This window comes from Calliphora vicina, chromosome 2 (genome assembly GCF_958450345.1).
Source record: "Calliphora vicina chromosome 2, idCalVici1.1, whole genome shotgun sequence".
Taxonomy (NCBI): domain Eukaryota; kingdom Metazoa; phylum Arthropoda; class Insecta; order Diptera; family Calliphoridae; genus Calliphora; species Calliphora vicina.
Genome location: NC_088781.1, coordinates 25,326,286 through 25,343,235, shown reverse-complemented (window position 1 = coordinate 25,343,235; position 16,950 = coordinate 25,326,286). Strand labels below are relative to the sequence as shown.

Genomic DNA, 16,950 nt, shown 5'->3' with positions numbered 1-16,950 from the left:
AAAATTTGAGATTTTAAAAATGCTCCCTTTATTTTAGCTCATCTATCCTTAATCTTTCAACGCTTATGGTAAGAATCTAGGTCAGAAGCGAATCCAGAGGGGGAAATAGGAATTTCCGCCCAAAACCGAAAAGTTTTCATATATAGAAAAATGTAGAACAAATTTGCTTTATATTTGAACACTGCCTATTAGGATTTGTATTCTGGACTTAACTTTGTATATGGAACGATAAGATACAAATTATAACTGAAAACTCCTTAAGACATTTTAATAGGATTTTATTAAAAAAAATTTATTTTTGATTCATATCAAGTACGAATACGAGCTCAAATCAAATTCAGAATTCTAAAATCAAGCTCGATTTGAGATTAATTCTAGCTGGTTCATTCTCTAATAAGATTAATCATGTATAAATCAAGCAGTACATTTCAAGAAATAAATTGTGAATAAAAGAGCATGGCTAATTATGACATATTATACTAATTTGTCTCTGACCTGGACACTGTTTCCGTTGTTTTCATCTATATAACCGAGTGTGTTTGGCCTCTGGTGAATATGAGTGCCGACCACTGGTTTAGATAAACTTGTTAATACTTTATATTGAAAATTTGGCCACCAACGTATTTTCTTCGCCAAAAAAGTCAAGAGTATATTGTTTCGTCGATCACAGTTCTTTAAAAAACCTCTTTAAGTTCTTGACAAAAGCCAAATTATGGATTCAAATATTAAGGTCTCAAAAGCTAAACGGCTGTTGCTTCAAGACGATGTAAATCCCACAAAACTTTTTACTAAGAGTTGACAGCCATTGATAGCAAACTATTTCGTCTGCTCATTGAGCTAAGCTTGATAAAAACTATGGGAATTCTGCACCATCAGTTTCAATGGTAAAAAATTGGTTTATTGAATTTCGTTGTAGCTGTACAAGCACGGTAGATGCCGAACGCTCTAGACGCCCAGTTGAGATCTCTACACCCGAAACAATTGAAAAAATAACGATGTGGTGTCGACCGATCGGAGGTTGAAAGAGCGAGAGATTGTGGAAGACATAGGCATCTCATATGGCTTGGTGGTTTCAATGAATGATCACTTGTGTATGAGAAAGCTTTCCGTAAGATGGCTGCCGCGTTTGCTCACAATTAGGTGCACTAAAGAATACACACATGTGCAGTTTCCATGGCAAAAATTAGCATAAATTAGGCTACGATAAAATATTTGTTTATCCAAAAACCTGTGCTTCATTCAAAAATGCACGGACTTTTTAACCCACTCCAATATCTTATAAGATTATTGGAAAGGAAAAATAATCTAGATTCCTCTATCTTTGCATAATTCATGTCAATTTATGGTTCTGGATCGTTTCTGGATAATCCGGGGCTTATATTTATAATCGATATTTAAAGGAATCCTATAAAAAGATACAGCGAGGTCAATTCGCAGGTCCTAGAAGGTCAATTGATTCCCCAAATCAATATATAGGGATAATTCTCCACAATGAAAATGCTAGCTTTGATAGTTTGTCTCAAAAATCTACTGAATCCAATATTTGTTTTCGCAAAATGAGTTTTCATAGCTTTCGTGGCCCGCGAAGATGTGGAGGAGGACGACGATTTCCTTGTTATCGAAATGGAGTGACCCCCGCTAGCTATGCCTGTGGTCATTTACACTATTGTGAATGCCGCTTAGGAAGATTGACAATTTCAATCTGCCTTTCAATCTGCCTAAGCGCCATTACAGTTTTGTAAAAAACCTCAGCAGCAAAAACCCAAATCCTTTTTATAAAATAAAGTTTATAATGTTTAAGAAACATACCTGTTTTATTTATCACCTTTATTTGTATTCCCAAGTTATTTATCTACAACGTACGAATAAATAACTTTGGTTTTGCTATTTCAACCCCATTGAAAACAAACAGCAACAACAAAATTCCAGTAAAATGCTAGAAATTTGTACTTATTTCAAAATTTGGAGCAGTATTATGTAACACGTACAAACTAAAAGCCACACTCATTATATCAGCCGGCATATGGCAGTCTCGTAATACTACCTTCATTCAATTTCATTCAAAAAGGTTATTTTTTTTTTGGGTTTTTTATTTTTCATTATTCTTCTTGACATGCAAACGTAAATTTTCTCATATTGTTGTTGAAGCTCTTATGGCCCTTGGTTGTTGTTTTTGCAAGGATAATAATTCCTTTTATTCTAGTTCTAAATACTCGGTACTGCAAGTACATTGTTCGGATAAACATACAATACAAAAATAAGAGAACAATATGAGTATAAAAGTAGTTTGAACATGACATGTTTACAGCACATGATGCTGTGTATTTAAGGAGAGTGAATAAATGTTTTGTTTCATTTCGTCATCATCTTAAAACATGTGACAATTGACAATTGCATGTTGTAAATTGTACATTGTTGCCAGCAGTACGTACGTAAGTTTTTGTGTGATGTTTGTTTGCAATTTGAAATGTTTCAAGTTCTTTCTACTATTGAAGGTAAATACAAAGCAGACATGTGTATTTAGTATGGAAAATGTCGTAAATAACATTGATGTTTGACAGTGGCAATTGTTTTTAAGAGTAGTGATTAGAGAAAGAGAGAAACAAAGACAAATGTCATTTTCAATGTCAAGTGTTGTGTTGTGTTGTTAGTGACAATTTAAATATCTGTACATTTAGTTTAAAGTTTTGAAATGTAAATTTTTAAATGTTTAAGTGGTTTATTGTTTGAAATCAATCTAAGTGTCAGTTTGGTTTAAAAATTTTCAGTTTTTGGAGGAGTTGTAAAAGGAAAGTTGAATTAAGGAAATGTTTATTTCTAGACTTCTTTAAATAGGATCATAAACAGAAAATTTCCATGGTTTTCAATTTTCACATATAGACAAGGTGCCCCATTGGGGGCCATAAGACCTCGCCCTTTTCAGAAAATTGAATTAGGAATTCAAGAAAATTTAATTAAGGAAATGTTTATTTGAAAATAATTCCAGATGGAGAACAATGTTCAGGACTTGTTTAAATCGTATAAAAAACAAGTAAGAGAGCTATATTCTGCTGTGCCGAATCTTATATACCCTTCACCAAATTATACTTCAAAATACAAATTTGAAATATTTTTAGGTAAACAAAATTTTTTTTTCCAAAGTTGTTATTTTCATTAAATAGCAACCGGAAGAATTCCGAAGATATTGATGTATGAATCGTGTATGTAAGTAATTCGGGGCTTCGGAAAGTCGATTTCAACAGACAGACGGACGGACATGGCTTAATCGACTCCGCTATCTACAAGGATCCAGAATATTTATACTTTATAGGGTAGGAAAATTATATTGTGGAAATTACAAACGGAATGACAAACTCATGAAAGTGAAGGGTATAATAAGAAAATGCCTATGTGTTCAACGAACACGCCCGCATATGACCAACGAATCATCATATGCGGGTCTCCCAGGCCAACCTTAAAAGTTTGAAGACCAAGAATTGGAGGCACTGCTCCATGAAGCTGGTTGTAAAACTCAACAAAAGCTTGCAAAATCATTGGAAGCTACTCATGCAGCAATTTCAAAACATTTGCGAGCAACAGGATTCATCCAAAAGCAGGGAAATTGGATACCATACGAATTGAAGCCGAGAGATCTTGAAATACGATTTAGCATGTCCGAAAAGCTGCTTGAACGCTACAAAAGCAAGTGATCGTGATCGTATGTAAATCCCTGGCATCCAGCCGAATCAACACCAAAGTCAAATATCCATGGCGCCTAAGGTAATTCTCTGTATTTGGTGGGAGCAAAAGGGTGCTATCTCTTATGAGCGGCTGAAATGTGACCAAATCATCACAAGGATCCTGTACCGAATGCAACTGATTTGTTTGAAGCAGGCATTGGCCGAAAAATGCCCAGAATATGCGGCCTGACATGAAACCTTAATATGCCATCATGACATTCCATTTGTCTCACCCGCTTTATAGTTCAGAACGTGCCTCGTGCGACTATTATTTGTTTCGATCGATGCAGAACGCTCTCTGGGTTACGCATCACTTTGGAACAGAGACTCCGAAATTGGCTTGATTCGTTCTTGACCTCAAAAGATGAGCAGTTAGTTCTTTTGGCTCGTAATTCACATGTTGCCAGAAAGATGGGAAAAGGTCATAGCTAACAGTGGCCAATACTTTGAATAAATTTATATTGTACAAATTCTTTAAAATAACCAAAAATTGGAAAAAATCTATATGGAGAAAAGACTGCATATTTTGTGGTATCAAAACCATAACAATAAAAAGCTAGTAAGATAAGTCAGCCTGGACATAAATCGGTACGAGTAAATCATGAACCAAGATCGCAGTGATCCCCAGCAGCTTCCTTTTTCAAATTGTATTAACATTAATGATTGCATAAACAAACACTAATTATAAAAATCCTATATTTAGATTCTATAACAAAAATTATTCATCCAATTTGTTTAAATCCGAAACAATACGCAACTAAATACAAATTACAGCTAAAATTAAATTAAACTAAACAAAATAAAAAATTGCAAATAATAATGATGCTGCGGTCTCTTACTAAACAAAAATTATTCACACAGTAGCAGAACCAACCACAAACTGATTTCTTTCTAAACAGTTCCCCTTATAAACAAACTCCCCCTATCCCCCCCTCCATCCTTCAAATACTCCAACAAACGGACGCGCAAAGTTACAAACCAACAATAATGATGATGAGTGTGAATACCATGACCAAAGTGATATATGTTGGGACAGGCAAAACTGAATTTCTTTTGAAACCAAAAAAATAAAACCAAATCAAGAAGAAACAAATAAATTTGACTCTTTATACACTTCGCTACTGTTTTCTTAAAAAGACATAACACACCACGCCACAACGACACCAGGAGCAGCTAGCTGCATCTTGTAGATGGATGGATGCAACATCATCAGCATTCAATATGAGTAGAGAATTTATTCTAAATGAAAGCGATGTGCTGCTTGCTGCCTGTATGAGAGTAGATAATGTAAAATTATGTACGGCTAAAAATATGTATGAAACATTTGTATATTGTATGTAAGTAATTTATTTATTTTTCTTATTTTTTTTTATTTTTTGAACAAAAAAAGATAATGTTCTTTAATATATTAAAGAAATAGAAAAGACTAGGGACTACGGAGACATGTCTTTGCATGTATTATTGGTAAAATAAAATTTGTTGAGAAATTCGTTGCGGTTATAAATTGAGGAGTTGTGTTTAGTTATATTTTTTTGGATTGAAATGAAGTAGAAGAAAATTATAAAAAAATAATGGTGAACAGATCGACTGTTTAAGTTACTCTACACAATGACGACTTATAAAGAATTGACAGCATAGTTCGTCCTATGTTTTTTAGCCAGCGTCGCTCTCCAGCCATCCTGTTGTTCGAAAGAAGTTGTGAATCCTACTCAAATCAACCTTAGAGAGAGTATTTGTCAATAAGTATTTATTGATCAATGTCCTAAGTTCCAAAATGACGGACAGTGACAGAGAAGATGTTCAGTTGTCTCCTCGTACTCTTTGTCGTTGCACAGTGGTTTAGAAACGTTTTTTTTTTGGAAATAATTCGGTATATATTGGAGATATCCAGGACTATTTATATTTCAAATTTCAGCTAATTCGGATCATAATGTGTATAAAAACATGTGAGACCTAAAGTGACCAAAGTTGAGGGGCTACCAACTGGCCCCAATTTTGCCTATGAAGCTGAACAACTGCAAATTAACTCCTAAGTACCCTTTTACAATACAGAAATTGAAAGACAGAAATTTTTCTCATTCTCTTTTGAACTTGACTAAACCTTTTACAATCGCAAAATTAAGAGACAGACAGAAATTGTTCGTTCTTTTTCGCAGTGTGAATATTTACATTGTCAAATGCATTTAAACATTGGTGTGAGAAATATAATATGAAGCAAAAACATGAATACTGCGAAAAGTGAAAAAGAGAATCAAAAAATGTCTAGTCCTATAGTCGTGTACTACACACTCTACCTCTTCAACCCCTCGCCTACCAACATCGTCTGCCTGCCTTTCAATTTCCCCAGCTACAGCAATTCATCGCGATTCCTCCAAAAGTAATAGGTTTTTGAGCGACTTCCTTGAAACGTGACCAGTAATGACCGCTTTCTTTAGGTGCAAGATTTATCGCAAATCGTTTCCTCTGCATACCAAAATTTGTTTGATCTCCTTTCTATTAGCTCTTTCCCTCATCTTCGCTAATGACATAAAGTTTGTGTGGAAACAGTTGTACATTCCTAGTGGGATGGACTCACATAACAACCACCAAACTCAATAAAATCTAGGGTGGTGCTGGCATTCCCTAGTGCGTCTGCTTTCCAATTCCCATCAATGTCCCCATGTCCAGGAACTCATATACGAGTATGAACGTCTCGTTCCTTTAGAAGCAGCAAGCATTCTTGGACAAACTCAATAGGTATCTTGGCCGTCTTGCTATCAGTAAATATGTGGAGAGCCTACCCGATATCTCTTGATACTGAATACGCGACTACATTTATTGAATTAAGCTACGGTAGCCTGAGGGACAGTCTTCAATTAAGCTGGTCAGTATAGATACCACATCAGAACCTTTCATGTGATATTGAACCATCAATGAATATTTGAATGACATTCTCTGGTAGGTGGAGGGCAATCTCATAGTCTTCAACTGGTCGGAATAGATACAACATCCGACCCTTTCAGGAGATATTGAACCGTCAGTGAATAGTTGGATGACATTCTCTGGAAGGTGGAGGCGAATATCATAGTCTGATCTGTCCAGTATATTCGTCATAATGAATAGGAAGATCCGGATGACATTCTCTGGAGATGGAGACCAATGTCATAGACTGATCTATCCAGTATATTCGTCATAAAACATGAATCGTAAACGGGTTTGCATAATAAATAGGAAGATCCGGATTACATTCCCAGAAAGGTGGAGACCAATATCATAATCTGATCTATCCAGTATATTCGTCATTAAACATGGATCGAAAATGCGATTGCATAATAAACAGGAAGATATATACGTATTGATGACGTCTAAAATTGTGACATGAACATAAATTCTATGGGCACTGCTACACGTTCAATATATATTGGCCAATCCAAATCGCAGAATAACCTAATTTTGCGTGATCCATTACAATGGATCGCGATCCAAATATCACAATATATATTGAATGTGTAGCAGTGCCCTATGTTTCCATGCTTTTGTGGCATTTTGTCTCATTGCTCTGTGCATCTAGTTCCCAATTATCGAACACCGTCTGATTTATAGATATGCATCTCTTATAATAATTTCTAGAGGAGGACTGCTTCTCTGTAACAGTCATTCCTTTTCCACATGACAAAGGATCACCATTATTGGTCAAAATCTCGAATATATTGAATGAAGATATTGAAAGTATTTAAAGATTCATTAGAAGCTATTTCAGGTTTCACAATGATGAGAAACAATGAAGGTTTTTATTTCTGTTACAAGGAGTCACAAATTAAATCATTCAAATTTAAGGAGAGTTAACGAAAAGAGTTCAGTTTCCAGCACGAACTATTGATACATTCCGGAAAGCGTTGGATTTATACTGCCTTTGAAAATTAGTTTAGAAGAAAAGAAGCTTGCGAAGTTTTATACCAGCTCCCAAAATTTGAAAACCTATGATGTTCAATAGATCATAAACAATGCTAAGAGGAGATGTCGAGGATAAACTTGCGATATAAGGTTCGGAACAACATTTGAAAGAGAGGCAGGTATTTCTTAATACACCAATTAGTTACTAGGTGAGTGGATCTTGGTTAATATGAACACACCCTGGAGAAACAGGAGATACTGCAAGGTGAGAAATAGTTTGAGATCCAAGAAAGACAAGACAGGTTTTAAACTGGTATTAGGTGAAGTCTGAGAATGTTTTTAAGTTTAATCGTCAATGACTTTCCAAATTTATGTGGGATGTATGAAAATTAGGAAGATCTGAAAACTGTAGAGCATATTAGCTGTCATTCTCTAAGTTTGCAATACCTTGAACTTATTTAATTTGACTATGCGAATTTTGAACGATATCTGTCCTAATGTTGTAATGCTTAACTTGGGTATTAAACATTCCCAAGAAGATCACTACATAAGATGGTTATGGCAACAAGTACGACTTATTGCTTCAAACTAAGACAGTTTGGAACACAATTAAAAACAAGCTCAGCAAGATGTTGTGTTAAAGTTTTGAAACCTAAACTATTTCCAGAGCTATACATCAAAAACTTCTTCCAAGGAAAGCTATAAAATATCGTGCTTTTTATATGATAAATAGCTTACGCGACGTCTAACCTTATGAGGAGAGCCTTGTGAATATTGACTTTGTGAGGTTGGTTTCTGTAAATCTTGAGGAAAGTATGTGTTTCTTAAGAATTATACAAAGTAAGCTTGATACCATTTAAAATGCTTTCGAAACATTGTAATTTTCTAATTTTCACGAGCTCTTAATGTATGCAAACTTCCAAGGAGAGACCTGAGAGAAATTGATTCCGAATCAATGGATTTATCATACAAATCTAATAAAATTATGTGAATTTTTTGGAAATAATTTAAATGACGATCGCTATGATTTAATGTGTTCCAAAAACTTTGTAATTTTATAATTTTCTTGAGATCTCAACCTTCCGAGGAGAGACCCAATAGAAATGGCTTTTGAATCAGTGTTTTTATTACTTCAAATTATTGAAAATTTTAATAAAGAATCAAAAGAAAATACGAAAAGATCTAGAAACTCTCTAAAACATTAGTTTTTTCATTATTTCCGACTACTTGTTAAAAGTGTACCAATCGAAAAAAAGCTTTAAGTTATCCGACTTCAGAGAAATTACTTTTAAAGTAATTTTATAAAATAAGCTTGTCTAGAATTACACTGCCCCAGCTGCTTCGTAAATATGATATTTTGAACTGCCTGAGTATCTTGAAACCTTCCGAGGAGAGCACAAGAAGTCATACTTCTTATGAAATATTTCTGAAAGTGTATGCAACTTTCCTAGAAGAGATTTGAAAGTAAATCCTTTTGAATCAAAGATTTTGTTGCTCCAAAGTATTGCAATAGGACTTTAGAGAAGATATTTTTGGTAAAAGAATATTACAAAAACAGAGAAGTTTGAAAAAATTGCATGATATTTGATAACTTGTAAATTTAAGGTTTAGAACTACTTATGAAGTTTGAAACCTTCCGAGGAGAGGAGGAGAAAGAAATATTTCAGAGAGATGATATTAAAATCATGCCTGAACGCATGATTTTAATGTATTAAGACTGATCAAATGTATTAAGACTGAGAAAACTACAGTTGCCATCTAGAGATAGTAGCAAACTCCTAACCTAAAAATTCCTATTAAACGTAACGAAATTCCATTAATTAGATGCGTGACTCTCTATTTTCCATATAAGCTGTTACAAACTGTTAAAGCAACCAAATAGATCGATCTTCAGTCACCCGTTACCCAACATAAACTACAGAAAGGTCATAAAGTCTTAAATTAAAACCATAGATGCCTCTGCTTTGCTGTAAGTTGTAACAACACACAAATAACGACAAGAACAAATGATGATTATATTGAGGTGGATGATGGCAGCGAAGAAGAAAAACATAAAAAACTAAGAATTTAACATGTACACAAAAAAAAAGAAACACATTTCTTTAAGATGTATGGCACGCATTTCCTGCTTAAAATAAAATTGAATAAAAAAAAAATTATTTAAAAAAAAAAAACTGAAACAGATGAATTCTAAAAAAGCATTAACTCCATAGATTCTTCATGGACTTATGTCTATGAAATTGATATGGTATGTGTAATAATTAGAGGAATGTTCCTACACATACTTATTTTAAAATATTTGAAAATGTGTTTAAAAACCTATTATTGATATTGTAATTTTGAAGAAAACGTCAAAGTGGCAGGTGGATTACAGCTACTAGATAATAGTTAGACAGTATTAAGGAATTCTTATATACAATTGCAATGTTTGAAGTGTCTATGTTATTGGGGTAAATGTGAGGAATTTTGATAATTTAACCTACTTGGATTATTGTTGGTTTCACGCCAATGTGTTGCCGCTTGACAGCCAAATGTTGAACGACTGATGCCTTTACAGCAGGACCATCGTTTGCCAGACCAGAGACCAGGATGAAAACGATATGACTTGGGGGTGTTTGTATCTTCACAAACTGAAAAGGAGAAATTAATAAAAACATTATTTGAAATATAAAACAGCTGAAAAACATAAATAGAAAAATGGTGTAATATTGATTGATCCACCACCATAAAGATGGGGGATATATTGATCTTGTCATTCCGTTTGTAACACATCGAAATATTCATCGTAGAGCCACATATATTCTGGCTCCTTATAAAATTATAAGGCGATCTAGCTATGTCCGCCCTATCGTGCCTTCAACGGACGGACTTAGGAGGAAGATATTTTCCTCAAATATATTTTGTTGATCAGAAATGTTTGGTATTGAAAATGGCTAAAATCGGTCAAGTGGAAACAGTGTTATGGACTAGAATGTGAGACAACCAACAAATTTGATATTTTTCAAAACATTTTTTGCAATTTTCTTTAAATATGTTGCAGATAAGTTATTCCTATGCACCGAATTTTATGAAGATCAGCCCATAATTGGTCATAGCTCCTATATAAGTCCACTTCCGTATTAAATTGGTTGTGGGTATATAAGATTTGACACAGCCGAATGTAACACTTAACTAATTTGTTTTATATATCTATTTTAACTTTGATATCTAATTGTTTCCTAATAAGGCTCCTCAAAAATAAACCTGTTCAATTCATAACCAACATTCTAATAAATGTTACAAAAATCCCCATAAATTTCCAACACTTTTACACCAACTTCTATGCCCATTTCTAAATATATAGATTGTTATTAGCTTTTGTAGATGCTAAGAAATTGTGCGGCTTATTTAGATTAGAAATTTCCACTAAAGATTTTGGGATAAAAAATGGGTCAACACTTTAACGAACAGTTCAAATATGCCACAATATAAAGTCAAAAGATCACGACATGATGAAGGAGAAACCGTAAATTTAACCACACCATAAAACTATGAAAACAACACAAGTAAGTTTTGGAGTTGCTGCTTTAGCAAATAATCTGCTGTTGTACAAAAATATGAACAGAACAGGCAGGCAGGCAGACAACAACTTGGGAACAACCTTAACAAGCCGTAACAACAACAGCAACAGACCTGCAACAGCAAACCGTTAGAGTAAATCGAAATGTATTTTTTGGAGGAGCCTGATTGTAAAGGAATTCAATGTTTCTTTTAAATAAGTCTTAAAAATGTTTATAAAATGATTTAGTTGGTTCTTGAAACTTCCTAAGTTTCCCAAAGAGAGAGCCATTCTTCTTCTCTCTGAATTAGTGCATACAACCGATGAAAGCCTAGTTGTGTAAGGTGGCTTTAGAGAACATATTTATGAAATAATAAAAAAAAGCTTCACCTAACTTACATTGCATCTAAAGATTTCCAAATTTAAGATTTTGAGTTGCTCATGTAGCTTAAAACCTTCCGAGGAGAGCTCATGGAAAAAGCTTCTTATTATATTTATTTAGGAAAAAGAAACCTGACACCTACTCCAAATTGGTGATAGTTTTGTAAATGATTAAAAAACTTTATTTTTAATAAAACTTGCGAAGTATTTCAGACGGATATCTACAAGGGTGGTTCAATAAGTCCGCGACTTTTTGAATTTTCTGGCACTTAACTCAAAGGACAACACTGCTTCTGTCATCAGGCATCTGTCAGTTGACTCCTGTCAAAATTTCAATAAGCTTGACAGCCATTGATAGCAGACTCGTGACTTGAGGAGAAATTGAAAAAAGTGAATTTCTTGTGCTCATTACGTATTATTTTTAGCGGAAAAAACACTAAAATAAAGGCTAAGCTTGATAAATACTATGGGAACCCTGTATCAACAATTTCAATGGTAAAAAAGTGGTTTACTGAATTTCGCTGTGGCCGTACATGAACGGAATATGCTGAACGTTGTAGACGCCCAGTTGAGGTCTTTACACCCGAAACAATTGAAAATAATCCAAGATATGGTGTTGGACGATTGGAGATTGAAAGTGCGAGAGATTGTGGAAGCCATAGGCATCTCACATGGCTCAGTGGTTTCACTTTTGACTGATCACTTGGATATGAGAAAGCTTTCCACAAGTTGGCTGCCGCGTTTGCTCACAATCTGGTGCATAAAAGGGTACACAAATGTAAAGTTTCCATGGATAAAATACATGAATTGATTACGAAAAGCACTGGATTTAGCCCAGAGTGACTATTTCTTGTTTCCAAACCTGAAGAAATGTCTCGACGGAAAGAGATTTGACTCCAACGATGAAATCATCTCACAAAAAAATAACTATTTTAATGACCCGGACAAATCTTATTTTTTTGGAAGGGATGAACAAATTGGAGAAACCAAAGAAAGTGCATAGATTTCAAAGGAGACTATGTTGAAAAATAAAATAATTTTTTTATCAAAAAACCTGCGTTTCATTCAAAAAAGAAAATACTTTTTGACCCAGTTGAAAATATAAGTGATTTCAGATTACAGTCCTTTTTCCATTTGGACCACTTTTTTACCGACTTATACCCATGTTTATATTTCAGTTAATTTTCATATCAAAAATTGATATTTAATTTAAAATATAAGGGATCAGATACTGACTAAAGCAGCGGATAAATAATGCTTATTATGAAATTGCCTAAACAGAATGGGGTAATGAATCCACCTGTGCCATTACGAGGATGATATGGCCTGTATTGGACTGTAAACGCACGTCGTATCTACTTCGTTTACAACGAATACGACTTAGCAATATGGTGGCGACGATCAGCGGGCATTGCACTTTTGGTACCCATGCTGCAAGACTTGAGTTGTACAAATGAGGAGCAGGAAGAGACCATCTTACACTTCTTTTGCCATTGTCCGGCACTGGATCTGCGTGCCAGGCATTTAGGCGAACGATCCTTTAGCAATATCTCCGAATTATCTGGGAAGGAATTAAGGAGCATAGAAGCCTTTATTAGGAAAAGCAAGTGGTTAGTAAGACTGAGTATGCAAATGGCACCTCATAGTGAACCCTCAACTGCCGCAAGATGGTCGCTCTTCTTTTACTTCTTTGACTTCTCTATTTAGATGTAGCCTTAACTGTCAAAGTTCGGAAGTCCCTATTGCAAGACTCTTTATAAATTATGACAGATGATCGTCCAGTTTACATGTTTCAAAATCCATTAAGCAGTATAAGGAAGACTTAAACATTGAAAGAAAACCTGGATCAGGAAGAAAAAAGGTCTAACAGATATTGGTAAGGCAAAAGAAGTCGAACAAGTCTTTCGAAGAGCACCGAACACTTCTATGGGAAAAGCAGCTCGTAAAGTTAAATGCTGTGATTCTTTTGTGTGTAGAGCCAAGCTAATGCTGAGTTGAAGTTGTCTAAAGTTCAGGCGGTTCCAGATCGCAATGGGTTTAAGAACATTGAAGTAGAAGAACGAGTGAAAAAAAATACTCCTGTTGTGTGGTGGATGATGACGTTTCAAAACTTCCGGGTCAAGATTTTCATGTGGTTGATGGACGAGGTAATGTTCAAGAATAATGCCGAAAAAAAAACCAAACATAATTCCCCAAGAAGTTTCTAATGTGGCAAGCCACACCTCGTCCAAAAAGGTAACGGAAGCAACGATAAAATCTTTAATGTATTTCAATCCTTGAAATGTGAATGTATGACTGGAATTCGATTTGTTTTACACTTGAATTCCAGCGAAAATGCTCATTGGGAATTTTTATATTGAACGGTTTAAGTTTTATTTAACTTAATACAAGTATAAGTTTTTTCTGGCTCACTCTTAATTTCTTACAATTCTCTTTATTTCTACAAAAATATCGCACGAAGAAAATCATAAAGTAATAGCTACAAAAATTGATAAGAATGTATCCAAAGAAGAGTAACGCGTTTTAGCATTAAAATCTGAAGTTGTAAAATAATTTATCTTGGTTATTTCAAAACAAAAACACATTTAAATAAACTGAGATAATTTCACTTAAAGATTCAAACATTAGAAACACAAATGAACTCGACAGTATAGGCTGCAGACAAAAATGAAGGTTCTGTTAATACTTGTAGGTTGTTGGGCCCTGTTGGGTGTAATTGGAGCAAATCAATTGGCTGCTCGTTATGATGACTTTAAGGTTTATCGAGTGAATGTTAAGGATGCCCAGCAGTTGAGTGAATTTATCAAATTGGGAGACAATTTACCGGTAAGTGGATGTACATATATTTAATATCATGTTCCCTTATTTAAAGTCTTTTGTTAATTAAATGATTTCTTTATTATTTTGTCTATTGGAAATTTCTGAAATTCTGGTGGAATTTTCAGAAATTCAATTGGAAATTTCTGAAATTTAATTGGAAATTTCTGTAATTCAATAGAAATTTTCTGAAATTCAATTGGAAATTTCTGAAATTTAATTGGAATTTTCACAAATTCAATTGGAAATACAATTGGAAATGGTGTAGTCCGGAAAATAGTTATTTTAAACTAATGTTGAAATATTTGTTTTTTTTATTTCTAGTTGCGCTATTTAAGTGAACTTAAAGGCCCTGGTCACAGTTACAATGTTGTCATTGATCCTGCCAACCAAGCTAAATTGGAATCACAATTCAATTTCCTGGAATTGGATTTCTCCTGTGTCATTGAAGATTTGCAAAGGTAAAATTCATTCTCAAAAGAATTCTTAAAGATAAAATAAAACAAAAGAAATTGTAAGATTTTAATTCTAACAGTGTTCGGTAAATGCATCGTGTTTTGGATGATTTTTTTTTAATATTTGACTGAAATTTAAGACTTCCAAAAACAATTCATTAAGCAGATAATTATATTGTCTAGTATATCAGTTTTCTATTAATTAATATTTCATTTAACCTTTACAGTGTCTTGGAAGAAGAATCTCAGCCCCAAACCTTCGGTATGGAACGTATACGCACTGAAATGGATTGGACTCAATATCATGATTTGCCCGTCATTTACAGTTGGTTAAAAAAAATAGCCTTCAACAACCGTCGTTTGGTGAAATCGTACGTGATTGGTCGCTCTTATGAAAGACGTCCAATTCGAGCAGTAAAAATTTCCTTCAAACCCGGCAATAAGGCCATTTTCGTAGAGTCCAACATCCATGCCATTGAGTGGATATCTTCGGCCACCACCACCTGTTTCTTCGAAAACCTACTCAATTCCTCGGATGAGAAAATGAAGAATTTGCTAGAAAACTACGATTGGATATTTGTGCCTGTTTTGAATCCAGATGGTTTTGAATATTCCCATAATGTGGAAAGATTATGGCGTAAGAATCGTAGACCCACCGGATTCCGTAATGCTTCAGGTCCCTGTTATGGCATAGATTTGAATCGTAATTTTGATTATAAATGGGGAGGTAAGAGAGAAAACATGTGGTCTTGTAATATCCAAATAATATTTTATTTCTAAAGTTAGTGGCTTTAATTTCGATGTCCCCTGCGATCATTGGTATGGTGGCGCTAAGCCCAACTCTGAACCTGAAGTTATTGCCTTGGAAAGTTTTGTTAATAGTTTCGATAATGATTATATTCGCATGTATTTGGCTGTACATTCCTTTGGCCAATTTGTTCTCTTGCCTTATGGTCATAGCATCACAGAATTCCCTCCTAATTACGATCAAATGATGAGAATTGCTACGGCTTTTGCTGATGGTGCTCGTGTGAAATATGGCACAGAGTTCTTGAGTGGTGCCAGTGGTTTATTGAATTGTAAGTTGAATGAAGATTTCTCAAATTTCTTAATTTAAATGTTTTTCTTTTCTTCCAAGATGTTGTATCGGGTACTGCCAATGATTGGGCTTATGGTGTCAAGAATATACCCTTTACAGCCACCATTGAATTACGTGATCGCGGTCAATATGGTTTCTTCTTGCCAACCTCGCAAATATTGGAGGTCTGTTATGAATTTACTGATGGTCTTGTGGCCATGGTAGCCAAAGCCCAAGAAGAGGGATTATTTGATTAAAAACAATCATAACACTTAAATCTTCAATAATAGTTCCTAACAATTGTTTTTAAAATTAACAATTTTAAGCAAAATAAAATTAATTTTAACAAAAAACATGACTGATTTTATCTTTTCATATGTAGTGTATTTCTCTTTATTGTCTTAATTTGGGATATAAACATTTATATGTTAGATAGTCTAACTAATAAAAAGCTTTAGCAAAATTTAGTCCATGATTCATAGATTTGATCTAAGGTACAAAACCTTAGATCAGTGTTTTATAAAGTTTTGAAGTTCAATTCTTAACTTAAAAATGTATATTTTTTTTCCAAATTGTTTTTTATTTTTTTTTTTTTAAAAAGTTATTTGAAATTTCTTTTTTTTAATTTTTAAAAATTATTTTTGGAACAAGAATTTAACAAAAAAAAATGTTTGATGAAAAAAAAATTCGGGTTAAAAGAAATTTCCCCATTTTGAGTCATTGTAGGTCCAACTTACTATAGCCTCGGTGCAATGGACTAGATATATGAAGTTCAAAAATAGGCCAAAAATCGAGGTTGTCCTGGTTTTTTCCTTATATCTCAGCCATTTGTGGACCGATTTTGTCGATTTTAAATAGCAACCGAGCCGGAAGAATTTCCGATATATTGATGTATGAATCATGTATGTAAGTTAATTAGGCACTACCGAAAATTGATTTCAACATACAGACGGACATGGCTATATCGACTTCGCTATCTTTAACGATCCAGAATATATATACTTTGTGGGGTCGCAAATGAAAAATGTAGAAATTACAAACGAAGTGACAAACTTATATATACCCTTGTAGGGTATAATAAAGAATTTT

At 34.0% G+C, this 16,950-nt stretch overlaps 2 protein-coding genes across 3 annotated transcripts in view; one reads left to right on the top strand and one right to left on the bottom strand.

Moving 5' to 3' along the window:
- The window catches only part of Btk29A (tyrosine-protein kinase Btk29A), a 328,522-nt gene that overhangs the window by 155,320 nt on the left and 156,252 nt on the right, over positions 1 to 16,950 (bottom strand). For both annotated transcript variants that reach the window (XM_065500668.1, XM_065500669.1), the window contains exon 5: positions 10,076 to 10,222. In XM_065500668.1, the coding sequence (XP_065356740.1) occupies positions 10,076 to 10,222 (147 nt within the window). The remainder of the gene's footprint in view (positions 1 to 10,075; positions 10,223 to 16,950) is intronic.
- On the top strand, positions 14,155 to 16,141 carry LOC135951601 (zinc carboxypeptidase-like). Its single transcript, XM_065501284.1, has 5 exons — positions 14,155 to 14,337; positions 14,653 to 14,789; positions 15,011 to 15,510; positions 15,566 to 15,862; positions 15,922 to 16,141. Exons 1-5 carry the CDS (start codon positions 14,179 to 14,181, stop codon positions 16,116 to 16,118), a joined length of 1,290 nt encoding a protein of 429 aa, XP_065357356.1. The 5' UTR covers positions 14,155 to 14,178; the 3' UTR covers positions 16,119 to 16,141.